This window comes from Ascaphus truei, unplaced genomic scaffold (genome assembly GCF_040206685.1).
Source record: "Ascaphus truei isolate aAscTru1 unplaced genomic scaffold, aAscTru1.hap1 HAP1_SCAFFOLD_335, whole genome shotgun sequence".
Classification (NCBI taxonomy): Eukaryota; Metazoa; Chordata; class Amphibia; order Anura; family Ascaphidae; genus Ascaphus; species Ascaphus truei.
Genome location: NW_027456344.1, coordinates 252643 through 279622, shown reverse-complemented (window position 1 = coordinate 279622; position 26980 = coordinate 252643). Strand labels below are relative to the sequence as shown.

General features: G+C 49.4%; 1 protein-coding gene across 1 annotated transcript; it reads right to left on the bottom strand.

Moving 5' to 3' along the window:
• Positions 1-4217: 4217 nt before the first annotated feature.
• Positions 4218-25248, bottom strand: LOC142483543 (fucolectin-like). Its single transcript, XM_075583557.1, has 7 exons — positions 25053-25248; positions 12546-12578; positions 11527-11812; positions 9655-9803; positions 9417-9508; positions 4567-4633; positions 4218-4479 (listed from the first exon to the last, which is right to left on the bottom strand). Exons 1-7 carry the CDS (start codon positions 25093-25095, stop codon positions 4430-4432), a joined length of 720 nt encoding a protein of 239 aa, XP_075439672.1. The 5' UTR covers positions 25096-25248; the 3' UTR covers positions 4218-4429.
• Positions 25249-26980: the final 1732 nt, after the last annotated feature.

Genomic DNA, 26980 nt, shown 5'->3' with positions numbered 1-26980 from the left:
GTGTATACTGGTATTACCTCTCTGGGCGTGTATGTGTATACCGGTATTACCTCTCTGAGCGTGTATGTGTATACCGGTATTATCTCTCTGAGCGTGTATGTGTATACCGGTATTACATCTCTGGGCATGTACTGTATGTGTATACTGGTATTACCTCTCTGGGCGTGTATGTGTATACCGGTATTACCTCTCTGGGTGTGTATGTGTATACTGGTATTACCTCTCTGGGCGTGTATGTGTATACCGGTATTACCTCTCTGGACATGTATGTGTATACCGGTATATTACCTCTCTGGGCGTGTATGTGTATACCGGTATTACCTCTCTGGGCGTGTATACCGGTATTACCTCTCTGGGCGTGTATGTGTATACCGGTATTACCTCTCTGGCCGTGTATGTGTATACCGGTATTAACTCTCTGGGCGTGTATGTGTATACCGGTATTACCTCTCTGGCCGTGTATGTGTATACCGGTATTAACTCTCTGGGCGTGTATGTGTATACCGGTATTACCTCTCTGGGCGTGTATGTGTATACCGGTATTACCTCTCTGGGCGTGTATTTGTATACCGGTATTACCTCTCTGGCCGTGTATGTGTATACCGGTATTACCTCTCTGGGCGTGTATGTGTATACCGATATTACCTCTCTGGGCGTGTATGTGTATACCGGTATTACCTCTCTGGGCGTGTATGTGTATACCGGTATTACCTCTCTGGGCGTGTATGTGTATACCGGTATTACCTCTCTGGGCGTGTATGTGTATACCGGTATTACCTCTCTGGGTGTGCATGTGTATACCGGTATTACCTCTCTGGGCGTGCATGTGTATACCGGTATTACCTCTCTGGGTGTGCATGTGTATACCGGTATTACCTCTCTGGGCGTGTATGTGTATACCGGTATTACTTCTCTGGGCGTTTATTTGTATACCGGTATTACCTCTCTGGCCGTGTATGTGTATACCGGTATTACCTCTCTGGGCGTGTATGTGTATACCGATATTACCTCTCTGGGCGTGTATGTGTATACCGGTATTACCTCTCTGGGCGTGTATGTGTATACCGGTATTACCTCTCTGGGCGTGTATGTGTATACCGGTATTACCTCTCTGGGCGTGTATGTGTATACCGGTATTACCTCTCTGGGCGTGTGTGTGTATACTGGTATTACCTCTCTGGGCGTGTATGTGTATACCGGTATTACCTCTCTGGGTGTGCATGTGTATACCGGTATTACCTCTCTGGGCGTGCATGTGTATACCGGTATTACCTCTCTGGGCGTGTATGTGTATACCGGTATTACCTCTCTGGGTGTGCATGTGTATACCGGTATTACCTCTCTGGGCGTGTATGTGTATACCGGTATTACCTCTCTGGGCGTGTATGTGTATACCGGTATTACCTCTATGGGCGTGTATGTGTATACCGGTATTACCTCTCTGGGTGTATGTGTATACCGGTATTACCTCTCTGGGCGTGTATGTGTATACCGGTATTACCTCTCTGGGCGTGTATGTGTATACCGGTATTACCTCTCTGGGCGTGTATGTGTATACCGGTATTACCTCTCTGGGCGTGTATGTGTATACCGGTATTACCTCTCTGGGCGTGTATGTGTATACCGGTATTACCTCTCTGGGCGTGTATGTGTATACCGGTATTACCTCTCTGGGCGTGTATGTATATACCGGTATTACCTCTCTGGGCGTGTACGTGCATACCGGTATTACCTATCTGGGCGTGTATGTGTATACCGGTATTACCTCTCTGGGTGTGTATGTGTATACCGGTATTACCTCTCTGGGCGTGTATGTGTATACCGGTATTACCTCTCTGGCCGTGTATGTGTATACCGGTATTACCTCTCTGGCCGTGTATGTGTATACCGGTATTACCTCTCTGGGCGTGTATGTGTATACCGGTATTACCTCTCTGGGTGTGTATGTGTATACCGGTATTACCTCTCTGGGCGTGTATGTGTATAGCGGTATTACCTCTCTGGGTGTGTATGTGTATACCGGTATTACCTCTCTGGGCGTGTCTGTGTATACCGGTATTACCTCTCTGGGCGTGTATGTGTATACCGGTATTACAGAGCTGACAGTCACGGGTGATCCAGAAGCCTCCTGCTCGCGTGATGCGGTATGCTCCGACAGCCCGTGGATATCCGGTGGTGCTTCTCCCAGACTGTCTGCTAGTGCATGTGAAATCGCGTGCACGCTTCCAAGGACCAGCCCACGTAAAGGAGTCGACTCGTGACCCTACGCGTTTCGTGACTTGCTTCACTTCTTCAGGGGTATGTGATGTACGGAGGTCTTTCTAAATATATACCCTCAGTATTTAGCCCAACGTTGGTGATTGGTTCTCCATTATGAGTGTATTGGGGCTGCTATTTCATATTTGCATAACATAACATACAATACTACAAATACATGCATAACATATATGACCTAATTTACATAAATCTAAACATATAATCAAACAAAAGTATAACAGTAACTGAGTATTACTAATAGGCAAATTGCTATGTTCATGGCAGTGGGTGTAAGCTATATGAAGAGTATGTACTTACAGCTTGATGTCTCCAATGTGCAAGTATACATATGTGTTAATACTACACCTATATATGTATAGCATCCATACCATGTATGAACAGTATGTTATAAAACAGCTCTTGTGGCAGTATGTTCCAATCCTCGGGGACAGTTGATACAGATTGCTTAATTAGCTATTGTAACGGTTTTTCTGGACTGGCCTGACCCACCCAATCTCATATTGGCCCCTGTGGTCTAACCAGTCCCCATTACAGTGTGATGTCTGGTGGTGCACCTGTTGGCAACAGGACTCCTGAGTCTCCCGCATGATGGTGTGTGGGGGTTGCCAACCCAGACAGGCAGCTGAGGTAGTGTGCTGAGTCCTACCTAGATCCAGTGCAGCGCCTCCACCTCATCAGGATCCCAGCGTCCGCTTGTGGATGGTCCTGGTGAGGAACTCCTCTGTGTAATCACTCCACACTTACACACGAGGTTATATTTGAACAGAGTCATCTTTATTGGTGTACGGTGGGCCAGCTGCCCTCCACAATGGGTGTATTTAGCCCTCCATTGTTCACCGTACTTCCCTTTGAAAGGTATAGTCCTCCTAATGTAGGGATTCCCTATCCCCGCAGGGATATCTGTCCTGTGCCAGGTCCCTGGTCACAGTCTCATAATCAGCAACTTAGAATAACTCTTTACTCCTTCCAGAACTGGAAGGAGCTATTACCTAATCCTCCAACAGCTTAGCAACAACTAACTTTTGATCAGTGCTGTGCCTTATGTATCCTCTGGGGGCTGGCACAACTCTGACATCACTAACCATGGATTCAGAGCATGTGACCACTCCCATCCATACATAGGGCACCTCACCAGGGTGTGAGGGCAAACCTCCATAATTACTGCTGGCATGCCCATAACTTACCAGGCCTTACTGTCAGCAGGAGAGATGACTGCAGCCATTTTACAGCATGGCTACACTATAATCATAGCTCTAAGGGTGCGTCCATAGAAGGACAGTCGGCGCTGAGCCGTGCGGACGCTCCGCGGTGAGCCCCGTCATCCTCAATGAGGATGTCTTGAGAGGGGGATCCCGCGAGCGTGCGCAGGCGTGCCGAGGCGCTGGGATTTTCAGAAGATAGCAGAACCTGTTTCTGAGCGCGCTATCGGCTGAAAACCTCCAATCAGAGAGAAGCAGCGTCAACGTCACAACGCCGTGACGTCGGCGCTTCGTGGGCTATTGGCCCAGTGACGTCAGTGCCCCGCCTCACGATCGCGCACGCTGGCTCATCTGCTAGTTCATGCGTACGCTCCCGATTGCGCAGACGAGCCTCAGAGTCAGCGCGGAGGAGCGCGGCTCCCCCCCCCTCTATGGACGCAGCCTAAAGCTAACAGAATATATCACACACATACCCCCGCTAACCGTCCAGCTGTGCTTGGAACACATATCTCACTGCAGAATATTTCTGCATAACCATATTCAAATCTACAGGTCCCTAATGTGGACAGATATAAATGACGTAAGCATCAAATGCTAAATTCAAAGTGGAGAAAGGAGTGCAAAAAAAACCCTGAAAACCTTGATTTGACCCCTTATTCTCTGAAGAATACCCCCAGGCCAAAATCGATATTTAACCCATTGGGGGGGGGGACAATGTTATAGATCCAGTAGAACTCGCTGAGTATTCACAGTCATTCCACCGTTACAGAGGTTTTGTAGGGTGACGAACAATAACCCCACCGAATATAAAGCACGTTTTAGAGGGCGTGTTAGGGTCAAAATAATGGGGGGGGGGGGGTTCCATGAGAGAGAATGTCATGGTGAATAGGGGAGAGTGTACGGGATTTCTGATGAGGAAAGGAGATCTGTAATAGGAGAAATGTAAGATTTTATTAATTAGTTTGTGCAGCGAGTATCTTCAGGGGGACGCAGGTCCGTGTATCTGTGGAGAGAAGAGGAGACGGGGCTATCACTCACCTGTATATGCAGACATTTCCCTAGTATACACTACATATAGATATATACTCACCCCTCTCTAGGACATTATCCTGTCCTCTTCTCAGTGTTGCGATGTTCTCCTTCATCTTACTTCTGACCTGTGACAGATAAAAGGTCATTGTGCGTCTTCCATTTCCCTTCAGGACTTTGCTGAATATTTGGAGACAAAAGGTGGAATCCATACTCCAGGACATCCCTTCTGTACCCTCCTCCCATCCTACACCTCTTCCTAACGCTCCTCCAGCCCTCCTCAACTCTTTTTTCTGCTATCGCCCAGGAGGACCCGGCACTGCTGGTCGCCCTCTTCTCCCTCTACCACCTGCCCTCCCGACCCTACTCCCCTCCCGTCTTCCTCAAACCTCTCACTTCTACTCTAATCCCTACCCGCACAACACTTCCCTCTACCCTGCGAGCCTTCCCCCCTCCTTCACACATGTGTGACCCCTCTTTATTTCTCCCTAGATGGAGAGCGGGGGTCCCAATTCTTTCCCCCCGATGTGTACGTAAGGCTAAGCAACCAGCGGAGAGCCTGGCTGGGGGTCAGACAATATGACACAACACGTATCTTTGAATAATAAGGAGTTGTATTTATATACAACCCACAATAACACATTTGAAGTCCTCAATTGTGAGAATCATATATATATATATATATTAGATTATGACACAATATAATAATTAATAACACTGATTATACAACAATATAACAGGTGTGTCGCTGCGCTACTGTCCCACAGTGTCTCTCCCAAGACCCCAATGACCCCGTATATACTATACACCCCTCTGCCCCCCCTTACATCTCACCCTAATATCTCATAATACCCCCCTCTGCCCCTCCTTACATCTCACCCTAATATCTCACTATACCCTCCTTTCCCTCCTTACATCTCACCCTAATATCTCACTATACCCTCCTCTGTCACTCCTTACATCTCACCCTAATATCTCACTATATCCTCCTCTGCCCCTCCTTACATCTCCCCCTAATATCTCACTATACCCTCCTCTGCCTCTCCTTAAATATCACCCTAATATCTCACTATACCCTCCTCTGACCCTCCTTACATCTCACTCTAATATCTCACTATACCCTCCTCTGCCCCTCCTTACATCTCACCCTAATATCTCACTATAGCCTCCTCTGCCCCTCCTTACATCTCACTCTAATATCTCACTATACCCTCCTCTGCCCCTCCTTACATCTCACCCTAATATCTCACTATACCCTCCTCTGCCCCTCCTTACATCTCATCCTAATATCTCACTATACCCTCCTCTGCCCTCCTTACATCTCACTCTAATATCTCACTATACCCTCCTTTGCCCTCCTTACATCTCACCCTAATATCTCATGTCAAAGCGTAGAAATAAAATCAATGAGTCAAGGGTTCAAAAAGTAACAACATGAGTTTATCAGTACCATGGCACAATTTGAGGGAAAAGAATTCCAACAAGGAACTCAGGCCTCTGCCAACATATTGCTTGATATCACATTTTTATACATTTCAAAATGAGTAATACGCCCCTTAAGGGGGCTGGCTTAGAGATAATTAATATATGATGACATACAAAAATACATATTGATACATAAATATGCTTTACATTGCTATATTCTTATCCTCTTATCACCATAATGTGGGGCGCCCTTAACCTTGTGACATAAGGGAGTTACTGTGTCCAGCCCTGTGTGTACTGTAGCTGTCAGATAACAGAACCTAAGGTCAGCAGAATTATCTAAGGCAGGAAAAACCTCTTACGAATGCTATTTCAATTCTTGCATGCCTCGTAGGAATTACACAAGGGTGGGTTACATCCAGGAGCGATACTCTGCAGAATCAAACATTCACAGTTCATACACGAATTAAACAAATAAACATACATACAAGCAAACACTCAAAATGGCGGTTAGGCCAAAATGGAGGTGATGATAGCAACACACATTATCTCAATCTTCACACTCACTATACCCTCCTCTGCCCCTCCTTACATCTCACCCTAATATCTCGCTATACCCTCCTCTGCCCCTCCTTACATCTCACCCTAATATCTCACTATACACTCCTCTGCCCCTCCTTACATCTCACCCTAATATCTCACTATATCCTCCTCTGCCCCTCCTAATATCTCACTATACCCGCCTCTGCCCCTCCTTACATCTCACCCTAATATCTCTCTATACCCTCCTCTGCCCCTCCTTACATCTCACTCTAATATCTCACTATACCCTCCTCTACCCCTCCTTACATCTCACCCTAATATCTTACTATACCCTCCTCTGCCTCTCCTTACATCTCACCCTAATATCTCACTATACCCTCCTCTACCCCTCCTTACATCTCACCCTAATATCTCACTACACCTTCCTCTGCCCTCCTTACATCTCACCCTAATATCTCACTATACCCTCCTCTGCCCTCCTTACATCTCACCCTAATATCTCACTATACACTCTTCTTGCGTTCTGCTCAAGGATGTCTTTTCTCTACCCCCTTTGTATCTAAAGCCCTCTCCTGCCATAATCCATTCTCATCGACTGCCCCGCACCTCTGGAATGCCCTTCCTCTCAATACCCGACTAGCACCCTCTCTATCCACCTTTAAGACCCACCTTAAGACACACTTGCTTATAGACTTATATGAGTAGCACCATGGCAAATACTATACACCCGATACATAAAGCTTGGCCCCCTGCAGACGCACTTACCAGAACGCCCTCCTACTGTCTCTGTACGTTCTCCCTACCTACCAATTAGACTGTAAGCTCCTCAGGGCAGGGACTTATTTTCCTAATGTTATTTTTATTTCTGAAGCACTTATTCCCATTATATGTTATATTATTATGTCACGTGTATTACTGCTGTGACGCGCTATGTATCTGCATGGCACTATATACATAAAGATATACAGAAATACATTGTCTGTGTCACTGTGTCACCCTGCGGGGGGAGGGTCAGACTCATAGCTCCCTTCTGTCTGTGTCACTGTGTCACCCTGCGGGGGGAGGGACAGGCTCATAGCTCCCTTCTGTCTGTGTCACTGTGTCACCCTGCGGGGGGAGGGACAGACTCATAGCTCCCTTCTGTCTGTGTCACTGTGTCACCCTGCGGGGGGAGGGACAGACTCATAGCTCCTTTCTGTCTGTGTCACTGTGTCACCCTGCGGGGGAGGGACAGACTCATAGCTCCCTTCTGTCTGTGTCACTGTGTCACACCCTGCGGGGGAGGGACAGACTCATAGCTCCCTTCTGTCTGTGTCACTGTGTCACCCTGCGGGGGGAGGGACACACTCATAGCTCCGTTCTGCCTGTGTCACTGTCACCCTGCGGGGTAGGGACAGTCTCATAGCTCCCTTCTGTCTGTGTCACTGTGTCACCCTGCGGGGGGAGGGACACACTCATAGCTCCCTTCTGTCTGTGTCACTGTCACCCTGCGGGGGAGGGACAGACTCATAGCTCCCTTCTGTCTGTGTCACCCTGCGGGGGGAGGGACAGACTCATAGCTCCCTTCTGTCTGTCACTGTGTCACCCTGCGGGGGGAGGGGCAGACACATAGGTCCCTTCTGTCTGTGTCACTTTGTCACCCTGCGGGGGGAGGGACAGACTCATAGCTCCCTTCTGTCTGTGTCACTGTGTCACCCTGCGGGGGGAGGGACAGACTCATAGCTCCCTTCTGTCTGTGTCACTGTGTCACCCTGCGGGGGGAGGGACAGACTCATAGCTCCCTTCTGTCTGTGTCTCCCTGCGGTGGAGGGACAGACTCATAGCTCCCTTCTGTCTGTCACTGTGTCACCCTGCGGGGGGAGGGGCAGACTCATAGCTCCCTTCTGTCTGTGTCACTGTGTCACCCTGTGGGGGAGGGACAGACTCATAGCTCCCTTCTGTCTGTGTCACTGTGTCACCCTGCAGGGGGAGGGACAGTCTCATAGCTCACTTCTGTCTGTGTCACTGTGTCACCCTGCGGGGGGAGGGACAGACTCATAGCTCCCTTCTGTCTGTGTCACTGTGTCACCCTGCGGGGGGAGGGACAGACTCATAGCTCCCTTCTGTCTGTGTCTCCCTGCGGTGGAGGGACAGACTCATAGCTCCCTTCTGTCTGTCACTGTGTCACCCTGCGGGGGGAGGGGCAGACTCATAGCTCCCTTCTGTCTGTGTCACTGTGTCACCCTGCGGGGGAGGGACAGACTCATAGCTCCCTTCTGTCTGTGTCACTGTGTCACCCTGCAGGGGGAGGGACAGTCTCATAGCTCACTTCTGTCTGTGTCACTGTGTCACCCTGCGGGGGAGGGACAGGCTCATAGCTCCCTTCTGTCTGTGTCACTGTGTCACCCTGCGAGGGGAGGGACAGTCTCATAGCTCACTTCTGTCTGTGTCACTGTGTCACCCTGCGGGGGAGGGACAGGCTCATAGCTCCCTTCTGTCTGTGTCACTGTGTCACCCTGCAGGGGGAGGGACAGACTCATAGCTCCCTTCCGTCTATGTCACTGTGTCACCGTGCGGGGGGAGGGACAGACTCATAGCTCCCTTCTGTCTGTGTCACTGTGTCACCCTGCGGGTTGAGGGACAGGCTCATAGCTCCCTTCTGTCTGTGTCACTGTGTCACCCTGCGGGGGGAGGGACAGGCTCATAGCTCCCTTCTGTCTGTGTCACTGTGTCACCCTGCGGGGGAGAGACAGACTCATAGCTCCCTTCTGTCTGTGTCACCCTGCAGGGGAGGGACAGACTCATAGCTGCCTTCTGTCTGTGTCACCCTGCGGGGGAGGGACAGGCTCATAGCTCCCTTCTGTCTGTGTCACTGTGTCACCCTGCGGGGGGAGGGACAGACACATAGCTCCCTTCTGCCTGTGTCACTGTGTCACCCTGCGGGGGGAGGGACAGATGTCTCACCTGCTGTATAATTAACTCCTTATTCTGCGGCTCTTGTACAATGTCTCCTCCTGAGTCAGACAGACTATGAATCATTATCCCGAGCTGACGGTCTGTGACAGGGAGAGATCGATGCAGAGATGGCTAGACAGACATTTAGTTAGATATGCATATAGATAGTTACAAAGATAGTGTATGTATATATATATATATGTGTGTATATATATATGTATATATACTGTCCCCTGCACATATATACCGGGGATCTGGATAGCTGTCACCTGCACCTCACACATCGCTAAGACGTCAACCCGGTTCGGTATGACCACGGTGACATAACGTCCTGGCATTGCCCCGCAATCAAATGACTTGGTCTCTCCCAGGGCCATGAAGGTGATGGTGGCACAGCTGTAAGAGAGAGTTCAAGTTCAGACCACTGAGAGATATTTATCCATCCATCTATTCACTCATTTATCCATCCATTTGTTCACTCATTTATTCATCCATCTATCTATCATCCAGTCATTAATCCACCCTTCCGTCCACTCATTGAGCCATTCATCCATCCATCCATCCATCCATCCATCAAGACATTCATTCATTCATCCATCCATCCATCAAGACATTCATTCATCCATCCATTTCATCCAGTCATGTATCAGTCCACCCATCCATTTATCAATTCATCCATCCATCTGTTCACTCATTTATCCATCCATCCATTCATTCATCCATCCATCAACCAGTCATCATGCCACTCAACCATCCACCCACCCATTTATCAATTAATCTATCCATCCATCTATTCACCCATTTATCCATCCATCCATTCATTCATCCACCCATATATTCATCCATCCATCCATATATTCACTAATGTATCTATCCATCCACCCATCCATCTATTCACCCATTTATCCATCTATTCATTTATCCATCCATATATTCATCCATCCATATATTCATCCATCCATCCATATATTCACTCATGTATCTATCCACACATCCATTCATATATTCACTTATTTATCCATCCATCCCACCACCCATTTATCCATCCATCCATCCATGCAGCTACTCATCAATGTATCCATCCACCTATACATTTATCCATTCAACGAATTATCCATGTGTTCATTCATTCTACAAATTATCCATTTATTCAATCATTCACTCACCCATCCATCTACTCATATATTCATTCATCCATCCACCCAATCATTCATCTACACATCCATCCATTCACCCATCCAGTCATTCATCCATTCATCTATCCACCATCCACCCATCCATCTATTCAATTCATCCATCCATCCACTCTTTTATCCATCCACCCATTCATCCATCATCTACACACCCATAAATCTACTATATCTCATTAGGTGGTCCATCAATTCAACCAATTATTCATCTATTTATTAATTCATCCAACCACCCATACATCTATCTGTTCATCCATCCACCCATTCATTCATCCAGTTATCCATCCATTTATTCATCCATCCATCTATCCATCATCCAGTCATTACTCCATTCATCCATCCCTCATCCAGTCATTACTCCATTCATCCATCCATCATCCAGTCATTACTCCATTCATCCATCCCTCATCCAGTCATTACTCCATTCATCCATCCATCATCCAGTCATTACTCCATTCATCCATCCACCCATCCAGCCACTCCTCCATCCATTCATTGTTTTCAAACTACCCACCCAGTGTTTGATCCATCCATACATCAATTAATCCATCCATCCATGTGATAATTCATTCATCTCTTTTTTGTCTCTCCCTCTCTCCTACTCCTCCTCTGTCCCCATCACTCTATCTCCCTCTCCTCCTTTCTCTGCTCCTCTACCAATTTTTTCTCTCTCCCTATACCCCAATCTCTTCCTCTATCTCCCTCTTCACTACTCTCTCTCTATCCCATTTTTTTCTACTATTTCTCCCCCAAATATCTCTCCCTCTCTGCCTCCCTATCTATCTTCCCCCTCCCTCTATCTCACTCTCCCTCCCTCTCTATCTCCCTCTCTTTATTTCTCCCCTTCCCATCTCTCCCTTTTCCCCACCTCTCTTTTCCCATCTCTCTCTCCCTCTCCACCGCTCTCTCCCCCCCGCTCCCTCTCTCACCTCGGGTTATACACTCCATAACCATCCATGCTCTCCCCCACGTGTATCTCTGCCCCCTGCATCTCCGTGATCATGCTGATGCCCACGTTGGTGATAGCCACGCTGGAGATGAGGTAGCCACGCCCCAGGTCCACGCTCCACCACGGCTGGAGCTCGTAGTTCGTCAGGCTACAGGATCCCCTGAAGTAATCAGTGTCCATGTTCCCGTCTATAGAGAGATGAGCTTCACCCTGACCTGGGACAGAGCTGGACTGCAGGGCAAGGCCACGGAGAGCCACGTTCCCACCTAAGAGGGACACGGAGAATCTGTACAGTCCCTTCCATCTTTATTTCTATTTCTCTCACTTCTCTATCCCCCTTCTGCCTCCTCTCTCCCTCCCATTGTCTTTCCCTCTCTCTCTCTCCCTCTCTTTCTCCTCGTGTCTTTCCATCTGTCTCTCTCTCTCTTTCTCCCTTCTTTCTCCCTCTGTCCAATCTCTCTCTCACTCTCTCTCTCTTTCCCTCTCCCTCCTCCTCTCTCTGTCTATTTCTTCTTTCTCCCCACACTCTCTCCCTCTCATTCCCTCTCTCAATCCCTCCCACTCATTCCCTCTCTCAATCCCTCCCTCTCATTCCCTCCCTCAATCCCTCCCTCTCATTCCCTCTCTCAATCCCTCCCTCTCATTCCCTCTCTCAATCCCTCCGTCTCATTCCCTCTCAATCCCTCCCTCTCATTCCCTCTCTCAATCCCTCCCTCCCTCTTTCTTTCTCCCTCAATCCCCCTCTCTCTTTCTCTCTCCACTTCCCCTCTTTCTCTCTCCCCTTCCCCTCTTTCTCTCTCCCCTTCCCCTCTTTCTCTCTCCCCTTCCCCTCTTTTTCTCTCCCCTTCCCCTCTTTCTCTCTCCACTTCCCGTCTCCCTCTGACTCCCTCTGTCTCATATATATATATATATATATATATATATATATAAATAAAATACTCCCTCTCTCTTTTTTCCACTCTCTCTCCCTCTCCCGCTTTTCCCTTATACCTCTCTCACCTGTCAACTCTGCAACAGCTTGATAGTTATAAACTGCAAATGAGATAATAATGCAAATTAGCAGTGTATATATTTTTTGATGTCTGCATCACATCACAGTATCTTTAGTCCCAGATTAAGGCTGGAAACGTTGTACTTCTCTACACAGGGTTTAGTTACAGGTGTTAAATAATACAGTAACAGGCACACCGTCCCTTTAAGGCAAAAACAAATCATAAAAGAAACACATACTCCTTCATAGGAGTCTTAGGCTAAGGCCCCGCTCCCAGAGTCAGCGCACCTGCGCTGCTGACAGGCGGTGCGCTGAGATACACAGACCGCGATCTGCGGTCTGTAGGGAGCGGGAGCCGGAGCGGGAGGTGGGAGGTTTGATCGGGAGGTGGGCGGGAGGTGGGAGGTTTGATCGGGAGGTGGGCGGGAGGTGGGAGGTTTGATCGGGAGGTGGGCGGGAGGTGGGAGGTTTGATCGGGAGGTGGGCGGGAGGTGGGCGGTTTGACAGGGAGGGGGGGCATGGCTTGAGCGGAGGGACCCGCTACTCTCCCCCCCCTCCCTCCACGGACTCGGGCTGGAGCTGGAAGGTAAGTTTAAACACACACACGCAGGCACTCATTCATACACGCGCACACACACACACAGGCAGGCACTCACGCACTCATACACACACACGCGCGCACACACAGGCAGGCACTCACGCACTCATACACACACACACACACAGACAGAGACAGGCACTCGGGCACACACACACACAGACAGGCACTCACGCACTCAGACACATACACACACAGACAGGCACGCACTCAGACACACACACAGAGAAAGGCACTCACCTGCTTTCACTCCACACTCCTCCCCGCTCCCCGAAGCCTCTCCTCCTCCCGAAGCCTCTCCTCCTCCCGAAGCCTCCCCTCCCCATTGGCTCACAGCCACACACGTCACGCGTCAAAGCTAGAAAACACCATTCACTGGTGTCTCCAGCGGCTGACGCGCTACAGCGTGTAGTGCTCTGTGCAGCCAGGGGGGACCGGGACCGGCTCGCGAGGATTCCCCTGCTGGTGGGGAACTCGCGACCCGCCGCCCACGCCAACGAGCGCAGCGGGACCGAGGCCTAACTTTACAGTAGCTGCAGCCCTTTCTAACTGGATGGCTAGCTAAGCTGGTTACCACCCTAAAACATGTACTGTTACATATAGATGATATACACAGTCTCTAGGCACAGCAATATAAGGTTTATCTCTTATCTGTTTCTGTTGGGGGGCTCGGCCTCACGAGAGTTCAGTGAATCCCTCTTCTCTGTAGTGCAATGTTATGGACAGGACATCCCTGCTTCAGCGCAGTCTCGCGTCCTTCATTCTTCTTCCTGGGACTAAAACCCAGGCAGTCCCAGCAGGCTCCGCGACCAGCGTCCAGCGAGCCTAGGGGAGTGTGCCAGCCCCTTCCTAGCTAAGGAGAATTCTCTCTCTTACCACTTCTCTGGGGAAAAGTAGTCGCAACTTCCTGAGTTTTAAAACTCCCGTTTCTTCAGGAGCCCAGTATGCTTAATTAGCTGCAGCTGCAGCAAGCTTTCCAGGTGGAGGTTAACTGTTTGTACACTGGAAAGCCCCCTTACTGCACTATTCCAGCACCTAGAGACAGTGACTGTATCACTATATATACAGCAAATAAAAATTCAACTTGTGAGCACATTCACACGTTTCAGACAAGCCTACAACCCTGCCCTTCCACATTATCTCTTAGCATACAGTGCTTCCACTGCAGCCAGGGATTCTGGGAAATGACATGCAAATGAGCACACAGTGTCACCGTTTACTTCATGTCCATGCTAACATGGGACCCCTATAAGCTTATACATGCCGCATTACACAGCTTTTTAGCACAGCCTGGGTTACAGAAGTGCAGAGCCAGTAACCCTGCTCACAGACAGCTGTTTGGACCTTTTGGGTCTCAAACGTGTGAGGCTGGTTATATAATGGTAAAAAAGACATCAGATTATGAAAAGAAGTACGGAGAGATGCATGCTGGGTATTACCTGGAGAAGTAAGGAGAGATGCATGGTGGGTATTACCCGGTGAAGTATGGAGAGATGCATGCTGGGTATTACCCGAAGAAGTATGGAGAGATGCATGCTGGGCATTACCCGAAGAAGTATGGAGAGATGCATGCTGGTTATTAACCGGAGAAGTATGGAGAGATGCATGCTGGGTATTACCCGGAGAGAAAGGAAGAGGAATGAATGGGTTTGGAAACCAAACAAAAGTCTTTGACATCACTCCACCGGGGAAGAAATTCAAATGGCGGTGGGCCGGACATATCGCAAGAAGAAATGACCATCGTTGGACAAAGATGGAACTCGACTGGATTCCAAGAGAGATAAAAAGACCAAGACGCCGACCAGAAGTAAGATGGGAGGATAGGATCAGGGAATGTGTGGGAGCGACGTGGAGAAGAGAGGCTGTAACCGTAGCACCTGGGAGATCATTGGGGAGGCCTCATCCAGCAGTGGGGAGACACGGGCTGAAGGTGGTGATATATATTTATATGTACGTGGAGAAAAGAGGCTGTAACCGCAGTACCTGGGAGATCATTGGGGAGGCCTCATCCAGCAGTGTGGGGAGACACGGGCTGAAGGTGGGATATATATTTATATGTACGTGGAGAAGAGAGGCTGTAACCGCAGTACCTGGGAGATCATTGGGGAGGCTTCATCCAGCAGTGGGGAGACACGGGCTGAAGGTGGTGATATATATTTATATGTACGTGGAGAAGAGAGGCTGTAACCACAGTATCTGGGAGATCATTGGGGAGGCCTCATTCAGCAGTGGGGAGACACGGGCTGAAGATGGGATATATATTTATATGTACGTGGAGAAGCGAGGCTGTAACCGCAGTACCTGGGAGAGAATTGGGGAGGCCTCATCCAGGAGTGGGGAGACACGGGCTGAAGGTGGTGATATATATTTATATGTACGTGGAGAAGAGAGGCTGTAACCGCAGTACTTGGGAGATCTTTGGGGAGGCCTCATCCAGCAGTGGGGAGACACAGGCTGAAGGTGGTGATATATATTTATATGTACGTGGAGAAGAGAGTCTGTAACCGCAATACCTGGGAGAGAATTGGGGAGGCCTCATCAAGGAGTGGGGAGACACGGGCTGAAGGTGGTGATATATATTTATATGTACGTGGAGAAGAGAGACTGTAACCACAGTACCTGGGAGATCATTGGGGAGGCCTCATCCAGCAGTGGGGAGACACGGGCTGAAGGTGGGATATATATTTATATGTACGTGGAGAAGAGAGGCTGTAACCGCAGTACCTGTGAGATCATTCGGAGGCCTCATCCAGCAGTGGGGAGACACGGGCTGAAGGTGGTGATATATATTTATATGTACGGTGAGAAGAGAGACTGTAACCGCAGTACCTGGGAGATCATTGGGGAGGCCTCATCCAGCAGTGGGGAGACATGGGCTGAAGGTGGTGATATATATTTATATGTACGTGGAGAAGAGAGGCTGTAACCGCAGTACCTGGGAGATCATTGGGGAGGCCTCATCCAGCAGTGGGGAGACACGGGCTGAAGGTGGGATATATATTTATATGTACGTGGAGAAGAGAGGCTGTAACCGCAGTACCTGGGAGATCATTGGGAAGGCCTCATCCAGCAGTGGGGAGACACGGGCTGAAGGTGAGATATATATTTATATGTACGTGGAGAAGAGAGGCTGTAACCGCAGTACCTGGGAGATCATTGGGGAGGCTTCATCCAGCAGTGGGGAGACACGGGCTGAAGGTGGTGATATATATTTATATGTACGAGGAGAAGAGAGGCTGTAACCGCAGTACCTGGGAGATCATTGGGGAGGCCTCATCCAGCAGTGGGGAGATACGGGCTTAAGGTGGTGATATATATTTATATGTACGAGGAGAAGAGAGGCTGTAACCGCAGTACCTGGGAGATCATTGGGGAGGCCTCATCCAGCAGTGGGGAGATACGGGCTGAAGGTGGTGATATATATTTATATGTATGTGGAGAAGAGAGGCTGTAACCGCAGTACCTGGGAGATCATTGGGGAGGCCTCATCCAGCAGTGGGGAGACACGGGCTGAAGGTGGTGATATATATTTATATGTACGAGGAGAAGAGAGGCTGTAACCGCAGTACCTGGGAGATCATTGGGGAGGCCTCATCCAGCAGTGGGGAGACACGGGCTGAAGGTGGTGATATATATTTATATGTACGAGGAGAAGAGAGGCTGTAACCGCAGTACCTGGGAGATCATTGGGGAGGCCACATCCAGCAGTGGGGAGACACGGGCTGAAGGTGGGGATATATATTTATATGTACGTGGGGAAGAGAGGCTGTAACCGCAGTACCTGGGAGATCATTGGGGAGGCCTCATCCAGCAGTGGGGAGACACGGGCTGAAGGTGGGGATATATATTGTGACAAACGGCTTACTCCGGGGCTCCGTCGTTTGTCCGGGACTGTTTAGAACACGGTCTTTTAGGGTAGGTTAAATGATGAGGCGTCACGTACTGTTCCTTTAAACAGGCTATGCCTGGTTTATTCAGTCCCAGGCACTGAGACTGCCACAGTGCATACAACAGAAAACAGATCAAAACAAAAGCTGCTCACCTGAGCGATAACTTAACTTAGATATCCCTGACTCAGGGTTGGAAGTGGCTTTTCCACTTCCAACATCAAAACACGGTACTTTTGCAGTCTTACACAAATGAACAGAAAGATTGAACCTGTTTGGGGAAGAGGCTTCTCCCCTCTGTAGTTCAGCAGCCTTCCAGCCTCCTGGCTCTTGTGGGGAGACCAGAGCAAACAGGAAATCAGTCTTTCATACCTGATTCCTAATTAGCATGACAGGTGACAGAAATCAGGCAGCAGACAAACTCTGGTCTGGATCTCTCATCCCTCAGTTCCAGCGCTTGCCAAACTGTGGGATGGAGTGTATGTATTATAAGGCTGCACTCCCAGGCCAAACAGGATAGAAACTGTCTAGTATCCTGGGAGCCCTATATACGGAATTTATTACCATCCCCTGGTTTCTGTCACATATCCTCCCCCCCAGCTCAGACCTCGAGGGATGAGCGACCATGGATATTAGGGAGTGCATCCTTGACAACCCGTCAAGCATTGCCATGTTTGTGCCCTGACCTGTGTTCCACAGAAAATTTAAAGGGTTGTAGGCTTAGGAACCACCTGGTCACTCTAGCATTCTTTTCCCTGTTTTGACACATCCAGGTAAGGGGTGCATGATCTGTGACCAACCGGAATTTTCTCCCCAACAGGTAGTATTTGAGCGTCTCTACAGCCCACTTTATTGCGAGACACTCTTTCTCTACTATGGAGTAATTTTTCTCCTGGGGATTTAGTTTCCTACTTAAATAAAGGATGGGGTGCTCCTCACCTTGAGACTCCTGGGAGAGTACCGCCCCCAGCCCTACCTCAGATGCGTCGGTTTGGACTACGAACTCTTTGGAGAAGTCAGGTGTGACCAACACTGGTTGGGCACAGAGAGCTTCTTTCAGGCTTCTAAAGGCCTGTTCGGTTTCGGGGGACCACTTTACCATTAGCGGTCCTCTTGCTTTTGTGAGGTCAGTTAGTGGGGTTGCCTTAGTTGCAAAATTGGGAATAAACCTTCTATAGTACCCAATTAACCCCAAAAAGGTCCTTACTTGTTTTTTTGTAACTGGCCTTGGCCAATTTTGTATCGCCTCCACTTTGAGTGTTTGGGGTTTGAGTAAACCTCTGCCAATAGAATATCCCAGATACTTGGCCTCCTCCAGACCAATAGTGCATTTAGCGGGGTTAGCAGTTAGTCCAGCAGACCGGACTGCGTCAAGCACAGCTTGGACCTTTGGAAGGTGGGATTGCCAATCTTCACTATGGATTACCACATCATCCAGGTAGGCGGCAGCATACCGAGCATGTGGTTTTAAAATTTTATCCATCATTCTTTGGAATGTGGCGGGAGCTCCATGTAAGCCAAAAGGCAACACCTTATACTGAAAGAGGCCGTCTGGGGTTGAGAAGGCTGTCTTTTCTTTTGCCCTTTCTGTGAGGGGAACCTGCCAGTACCCTTTTGTTAGGTCTAGGGTTGTGAGATATCGGGCTTTGCCCAGTCTCTCTACAAGTTCATCTACCCTGGGCATAGGATAAGTATCAAATTTTGACACCGCGTTTAGTTTCCGGTAGTCATTACAAAACCTTGTTGTACCATCTGGCTTTGGGACTAAGACTATAGGGCTGTTCCACCCACTTTGGGATTCCTCAATTACACCTAGTTTTAGCATTTTTTTAACCTCTAAACTTATAGCCTTTCTTTTGGCCTCTGGGATTCGGTACGGTTTAAGGTTAACTCGGACCCCCGGTTCAGAGACTAGGTCATGTTCAATTACGCTAGTTCTACCTGGCCGTATAGAGAAGATTTCTTTGTTTCTTTTCACTAAATTCTGAACCTCTCGTTTCTGATGAACGGACAGGGTTTCAGCTATGCTAACCTCTGGGTCAGTTTCTTGATTCTCTGACGGACCTGGGGGTACTAGGGTTAACAAGACTTCTCTATCTTTCCAGGGCTTGAGTAGGTTTATATGGTAAATTTGCTCAGGTTTCCTCCTACCTGGCTGTCTTACCTTATAATTTACTTCTCCCACTCTTTCCAAGACCTCATATGGCCCATGCCATTTAGCAAGGAATTTACTCTCCACGGTGGGAACCAGAACTAGTACCCTATCACCTGGAGAAAAAATTCTGACCCTAGCACCCTTATTATATGTATTCCTCTGTGCTTCTTGAGCTTTCTCCATGTGTTCCCTCACTATGGGTAGGACTGCAGCAATGCGGTCCTGCATCTGGGCAACATGCTCTATTACACTTCTGTAAGGGGTAACCTCGTGTTCCCAAGTCTCTTTGGCTATATCCAGTAAGCCCCTTGGGTGTCGGCCATACAATAGTTCAAACGGGGAGAAGCCAGTGGATGATTGGGGAACTTCCCTAATGGCAAATAACAGGTACGGTAACAAACAATCCCAGTTTTTCCCATCTTTATCAACCGCCCGCCGTAACATGCTCTTTAAGGTTTTATTGAACCTTTCCACTAAACCATCTGTTTGTGGATGATAGACTGAGGTTCTGAGATGCTTGATTTTTAGGAGTTTACATAGCTCTTTCGTTACTTGGGACATAAATGGTGTTCCCTGGTCAGATAGAATCTCTTTAGGAATCCCGACCCGGGAAAACAGAACTACTAACTCTTTTGCTATGTTTTTAGCTGAGGTGCTACGTAGGGGAACTGCCTCCGGATATCGGGTGGCATAATCTAATATTACCAATATATGCTGATGTCCCCTAGCAGACTTTATTAGGGGTCCTACTAGATCCATAGCAATCCGGTCAAATGGTACCTCTATTATGGGAAGGGGTACCAATGGGCTGCGGTACGCCTTGAACGGGGCGGTGATCTGACATTCTGGGCATGAGGAACAATAATTCGTAATTTCTGCCAGAACCCCAGGCCAATAGAAGCTTCGGAGAACCTTTTCTTTTGTCTTTTCCACCCCTAGGTGTCCCCCCAATGGATGACTATGTGCGAGGTGTAATACTACGTTACGGAATGTCCGTGGTACCAACAATTGTTTAGTTGTAACTGATTTCCTTTTATCAACCCGATATACTAGGTCGTTCTCTACCTCGAAGTAGGGGTAAGCAAGTGACCTATCTGGTTGGCCAGGAGTACTATTCTGGTCCCGTATATTTCCCCTTGCTACCGCTAATGTGGGGTCCTCCCACTGGGCCTTCTTAAAACTCCCAGGACTGACCTCTATGTCAGCGAGGGTCTTATCCGGTTCTGGGGTGGTAAGTGTCTGCTCAACATCTTGATTTGGGGTATTCCCTACCAAAGTAGTGATGGGGAAGGGAATTTTACAGCACTCCTCCTTTTCCCCCTTCTTATTTGGGCCCTCGTCAACCTCCATTTCTGAAAAAGGGAAAGGATTTGTTTCTTCTAATACTTCGTTATGGTCCGCTATTGAACTCTGGGTGCTATTCTGAGCGGGGGACCACATTTTTAGAAAATGGGGAAAGTCGGTCCCTATTAACACATCATGTGCCAGTTTGGGTACAATACCCACCTTGAAATCTAAAGAACCAAACTCTGTTTCAAAAAAAACATCAACAGTGGAATATTCATGATTATCCCCATGTATACAACAAATTGCCACTCTTTGTGAACTGTTTCCCTGTTTCTTCTTAATGGGCAAGAGGTATTCGGACACTAGTGTGACCATGCTCCCAGAGTCAAGAAGTGCCCGAACCCTCTTACCATTAACCTTTACAAATGCCCACAGATGGTTATTCAAGGGGTCCTCTGGGCTAGGGCCCATACATTGGGACAACAGCGAATAAGGTTCCACGCTGTTGCATTGCATGGGCTCATCATTTAGTGGGCAGATTTTTGCTGTGTGGCCCCTCTCATGACAATTTACACATTTAGGTACATAGTCTGTGTCCCACTTAGAGCCTTTTCCCGGCTCCCCATGTTGGCTATTGCCCTTAGTGTGCGAACCACTGTTGCTGGTGCTGCGTGAAGGTGGTCGCCGCTCTTCAGCGCCCCTTAACCCCGGTACCCTTTTACCGTCTCTGGAAGAGTCCTGGAACCTCGGGTAGTGGGGTTGCTCCACGACTGTGGGTTGCGGGTGCTCTTCTGCTGCATTGTACCTTTCTACGAGGGCCACAAGCTCATCCGCATTGTGGGGGTCACTCCGACTGACCCAACGGCGTAAGGCAGAGGGAAGTTTCCTCAAGAACTGGTCCATGACCAACCGTTCCACGATGTGGCTGGCTGAGTTGATCTCGGGTTGTAGCCACTTCCGGGCGAGGTGGATGAGGTCATACATCTGGCTTCGGGTGGCTTTATCCATCGTGAAGGACCATGCGTGAAACCTTTGGGCGCGAACAGCCGTGGTTACGCCGAGGCGGGCGAGGATCTCGAACTTCAATTTTGCATAGACGTTAGCTTCGGCTGGCTCTAGATCAAAGTAAGCCTTCTGGGGTTCGCCGCTTAGGAAGGGTGCGATTAGACCAGCCCACTCAGCTTCTGGCCATCCCTCTCTCTGTGCCGTGCGTTCAAACGTGAGAAGATAGGCTTCCACATCATCCGAGGGTCCCATCTTCTGAAGGTAGTGGCTTGCCCTGGTCATTTTCGGTACTGGGGCTGCCGCTGCCAGTGGAAGGTTACTGATAGTCCCCCTCAGGATCTCGAGTTCCTGCTGTAAGCCCTGAGCGAACCGCTGTTGCTCCTCTCTCAGCAAGCGGTTTGTCTCTTGCTGGTTTGCATTCGCGTTTTGCAGGGCTTCATTCGTCTGTTGCTGGTTTGCATTCGCCTGTTGCTGGTTGGCATTCGCCTGTTGCTGGTTGGCATTAATCTCTTGCTGGGCTATTAGCAGCTGTTGCTGGGCTGCATTCGTCTGCTGCTGGTTTGCATTAGTTTCTTGCTGGGCTATTAACAGCTGTTGCTGGGTTTCATTCGCGTCTTTCTGGGCAGCGACATTGCGTACCAGCGCACCCACCACGTCTTCCATCTTGTTTGCAGTGGATGAAAAAAACTTTTTTTTTTTTTTTTTTTCAAAGTTCTTCAACCCGCAGACCCCCTAGTGCTCTGCCCGCATTCTCCACCATATGTGACAAACGGCTTACTCCGGGGCTCCGTCGTTTGTCCGGGACTGTTTAGAACACGGTCTTTTAGGGTAGGTTAAATGATGAGGTGTCACGTACTGTTCCTTTAAACAGGCTATGCCTGGTTTATTCAGTCCCAGGCACTGAGACTGCCACAGTGCATACAACAGAAAACAGATCAAAACAAAAGCTGCTCACCTGAGCCATAACTTAACTTAGATATCCCTGACTCAGGGTTGGAAGTGGCTTTTCCACTTCCAACATCAAAACACGGTACTTTTGCAGTCTTACACAAATGAACAGAAAGATTGAACCTGTTTGGGGAAGAGGCTTCTCCCCTCTGTAGTTCAGCAGCCTTCCAGCCTCCTGGCTCTTGTGGGGAGACCAGAGCAAACAGGAAATCAGTCTTTCATACCTGATTCCTAATTAGCATGACAGGTGACAGAAATCAGGCAGCAGACAAACTCTGGTCTGGATCTCTCATCCCTCAGTTCCAGCGCTTGCCAAACTGTGGGATGGAGTGTATGTATTATAAGGCTGCACTCCCAGGCCAAACAGGATAGAAACTGTCTAGTATCCTGGGAGCCCTATATACGGAATTTATTACCATCCCCTGGTTTCTGTCACAATATTTATATGTACGTGGAGAAGAGAGGCTGTAACCGCAGTACCTGGGAGATCATTGGGGAGGCCTCATCCAGCAGTGGGGAGATACGGGCTGAAGGTGGTGATATATATTTATATGTATGTGGAGAAGAGAGGCTGTAACCGCAGGACCTGGGAGATCATTGGGGAGGCCTCATCCAGCAGTGGGGAGACACGGGCTGAAGGTGGTGATATATATTTATATGTACGAGGAGAAGAGAGGCTGTAATCGCAGTACCTGGGAGATCATTGGGGAGGCCTCATCCAGCAGTGGGGAGGCACGGGCTGAAGGTGGGATATATATTTATATGTACGTGGAGAAGAGAGGCTGTAACCGCAGTACCTGGGAGATCATTGGGGAGGCCTCATCCAGCAGTGGGGAGACACGGGCTGAAGGTGGTGATATATATTTATATGTACGAGGAGAAGAGAGGCTGTAACCGCAGTACCTGGGAGATCATTGGGGAGGCCTCATCCAGCAGTGGGGAGACACGGGCTGAAGGTGGTGATATATATTTATATGTACGTGGGGAAGAGAGGCTGTAACCGCAGTACCTGGGAGATCATTGGGGAGGCTTCATCCTGCAGTGGGGAGACACGGGCTGAAGGTGGGATATATATTTATATGTACATGGAGAAGAGAGGCTGTAACCGCAGTACCCGGGAGATCATTGGGGAGGCCTCATCCAGCAGTGGGGAGATACGGGCTGAAGGTGGTGATATATATTTATATGTACGTGGAGAAGAGAGGCTGTAACCGCAGGACCTGGGAGATCATTGGGGAGGCCTCATCCAGCAGTGGGGAGACATGGGTTAATAATGTTGACGTACACACTTTACAATCTCACAAAACAAACAATAACATTTATGGATTTATGGGACAGGCACAACAAAACATGTATTAAACTTTTATAGGGGTGTTCTTATAACAGGGCTTCCTCCCATAGGAATGGGCATGTCAGGCTGTGAGGTGATGTTCTTATAAGGGGGGTGTTCTTATAACAAGGGTCCCCCATAGGAAGGGGCACGTCAGGGCTGTGAGGAGGTGTTCTTATAAGGTGGGTGTTCTTATAACAGGGGATCCCCCATAGGAATGGGCACGTCAGGCTGTGAGGAGATGTTCTTATAAGGGGGGTGTTCTTATAACAAGGGTTCCCCCATAGGAAGGGGCACGTCAGGGCTGTGAGGAGATGTTCTTATAAGGTGGGTGTTCTTATAACAGGGGATCCCCCCATAGGAAGGGGCATGTCAGGCCGTGAGGAGATGTTCTTATAAGGGGGGTGTTCTTATAACAGGGGTGCCCCAATAGGAAGGGGCGCGTCAGGCTGTGAGGAGATGTTCTTATAAGGGGGTGTTCTTATAACAGGGGTTCCCCCCATAGGAAGGGGCACGTCAGGGCTGTGAGGAGATGTTCTTATAAGGGGGTGTTCTTATAACAGGGGATCCCCCCATAGGAAGGGGCATGTCAGGGCTGTGAGATGTTCTTATAAGGGGGGTGTTCTTATAACAGGGGTTCCCCCCCATAGGAAGGGGCACGTCAGGGCTGTGAGGAGGTGTTCTTATAAGGGGTGTTCTTATAACAGGGGTTCCCCCCATAGGAAGGGGCACGTCAGGGCTGTGAGGGGATGTTCTTATAAGGGGGTGTTCTTATAACAGGGGTTCCCCCCATAGGAAGGGGCACGTCAGGGCTGTGAGGAGATGTTCTTATAAGGGGGTGTTCTTATAACAGGGGATCCCCCCATAGGAAGGGGCATGTCAGGGCTGTGAGATGTTCTTATAAGGGGGGTGTTCTTATAACAGGGGTTCCCCCCCATAGGAAGGGGCACGTCAGGGCTGTGAGGAGGTGTTCTTATAAGGGGTGTTCTTATAACAGGGGTTCCCCCCATAGGAAGGGGCACGTCAGGGCTGTGAGGGGATGTTCTTATAAGGGGGGTGTTCTTATAACAGGGGTTCCCCCCATAGGAAGGGGCACGTCAGGGCTGTGAGGAGATGTTCTTATAAGGGGGGTGTTCTTATAACAGGGGTTCCCCCCATAGGAAGGGGCACGTCAGGGCTGTGAGGAGGTGTTCTTATAAGGGGGTGTTCTTATAACAGGGGTTCCCCCCATAGGAGGGGGCACGTCAGGGCTGTGAGGAGATGTTCTTATAAGGGGGGTGTTCTTATAACAGGAGTGTCACTTACCTTTTATCAGACAGATCAGGGTAAGTGAGAGAGAGATCTGCATCTTAGAATATCCGAGAGACGGTATCAATCCAGTTTAAATACTTCCGCTACTTCTCCCTCCCTTCCTCTCTTCCCCTCTCTCACCCCCTCTGTATCTCACTCTCTCCTCTCTCTCCCCCTCTGTATCTCTCTCAACTCTGTCTCCCTTCTTCTCTCTCTCCCTCTCTCTCCTTTTTCCCTCTCCCTTTCTCGCTCTCTCTTTCCCCACCTCTGTATCTCTCTCCTCTCTCCCCTTCTTTCCCTCTCTCTCTCTTCTCTCTCCCTTCGTCTTTCTCTTTCTTCCTCTGTATCTCTCTCTCGCACCCTCTCTCTCGCACTCACTCTCTCTCTCCCCCCCTCTCTCCTCTGTATCTCTCCTCTCTCTCTCCTCAGTATCTCTCCCTTCTCTCTCTCTTTCTCCCAGTGTATCTCTGCCCCCCCCCCCCATGTATAACATGCAGCCCAGCCCCTGGTTTTGAATAAGAAAGCAATAAGATATTTGAATGCATATACAGTATATCATTGTGAAATCTGTGTGACGGTGAAGCGTATACACACAGCGCTGCACATAGAATTGCCCCAGCACAGTGACTCCCTGTCCCGCAGAGCTTACACTCCGATGTGAGAGCAACACACACAATCACACAACAGGAAAGTGACTCCCTGTCCCGCAGAGCTTACACTCCGATGTGAGAGCAACACACACAATCACACAACAGGAAAGTGACTCCCTGTCCCGCAGAGCTTACACTCCGATGTGAGAGCAACACACACAATCACACAACAGGAAAGTGACTCCCTGTCCCGCAGAGCTTACACTCCGATGTGAGAGCAACACACAGAATCACACAACAGGAACGGAAATCACTTTCCCGGAGAGCTTACACTCTAAGTGGTATCATGGGACACTTACAGAGACAGCAGGTGAGGGAATAAGTGTAATAGATGGCGGTGCCTGGCCTTGATGGTGGGTAGGGGCAGTAGATGGCAGTGCCTGGCCTTGATGGTGGGTAGGGGCAGTAGATGGCAGTGCCTGGCCTTGATGGTGGGTAGGTGCAGTAGATGCCAGTGCCTGGCCTTGATGGTGAGTAGGTGCAGTGGATGGCAGTGCCTGGTCTTGATGGTGGGTAGGGGCAGTAGATGGCAGTGCTGGCCTTGATGGTGGGTAAGTTCAGTAGATGGCAGTGCCTGGCCTTGATGGTGGGTAAGTGCCTGGCCTTGATGGTGGGTAGATGCAGTATATGTCAGTGCCTGGTCTTGATGGTGGGTAGGTGCAGTAGATGGCAGTGCCTGGCCTTGATGGTGGGTAGGTGCAGTAGATGGCAGTACCTGGCCTTGATGGTGGGTAGGTGCAGTAGATGGCAGTGCCTGGCCTTGATGGTGGGTAGGTGCAGTAGATGGCAGTGCCTGGCCTTGATGGTGGGTAGGGGCAGTAGATGGCAGTGCCTGGCCTTGATGGTGGGTAGGTGCAGTAGATGCCAGTGCCTGGCCTTGATGGTGGGTAGGTGCAGTGGATGGCAGTGCCTGGTCTTGATGGTGGGTAGGGGCAGTAGATGGCAGTGCCTGGCCTTGATGGTGGGTAAGTTCAGTAGATGGCAGTGCCTGGCCTTGATGGTGGGTAAGTGCCTGGCCTTGATGGTGGGTAGATGCAGTATATGTCAGTGCCTGGTCTTGATGGTGGGTAGGTGCAGTAGATGGCAGTGCCTGGCCTTGATGGTGGGTAGGTGCAGTAGATGGCAGTACCTGGCCTTGATGGTGGGTAGGTGCAGTAGATGGCAGTGCCTGGCCTTGATGGTGGGTAGGTGCAGTAGATGGCAGTGCCTGGCCTTGATGGTGGGTAGGTGCAGTGGATGGCAGTGCCTGGCCTTGATGGTGGGTAGGTGCAGTAGATGCCAGTGCCTGGCCTT

Bases quoted from the DNA above. Each gene is read 5' to 3' on its own strand.
- LOC142483543 (XM_075583557.1), bottom strand. From the start codon at position 25,095: ATGCAGATCTCTCTCTCACTTACCCTGATCTGTCTGATAAAAG. The intron at 4,634-9,416 runs GTGAGACATCTG...TATCTGTCACAG, and splicing joins AGGAGTTAATTATACAGCAG to GTCAGAAGTAAGATGAAGGA. The intron at 4,480-4,566 runs GTGAGTATATAT...TTCTCTCCACAG, and splicing joins GGATAATGTCCTAGAGAGGG to ATACACGGACCTGCGTCCCC.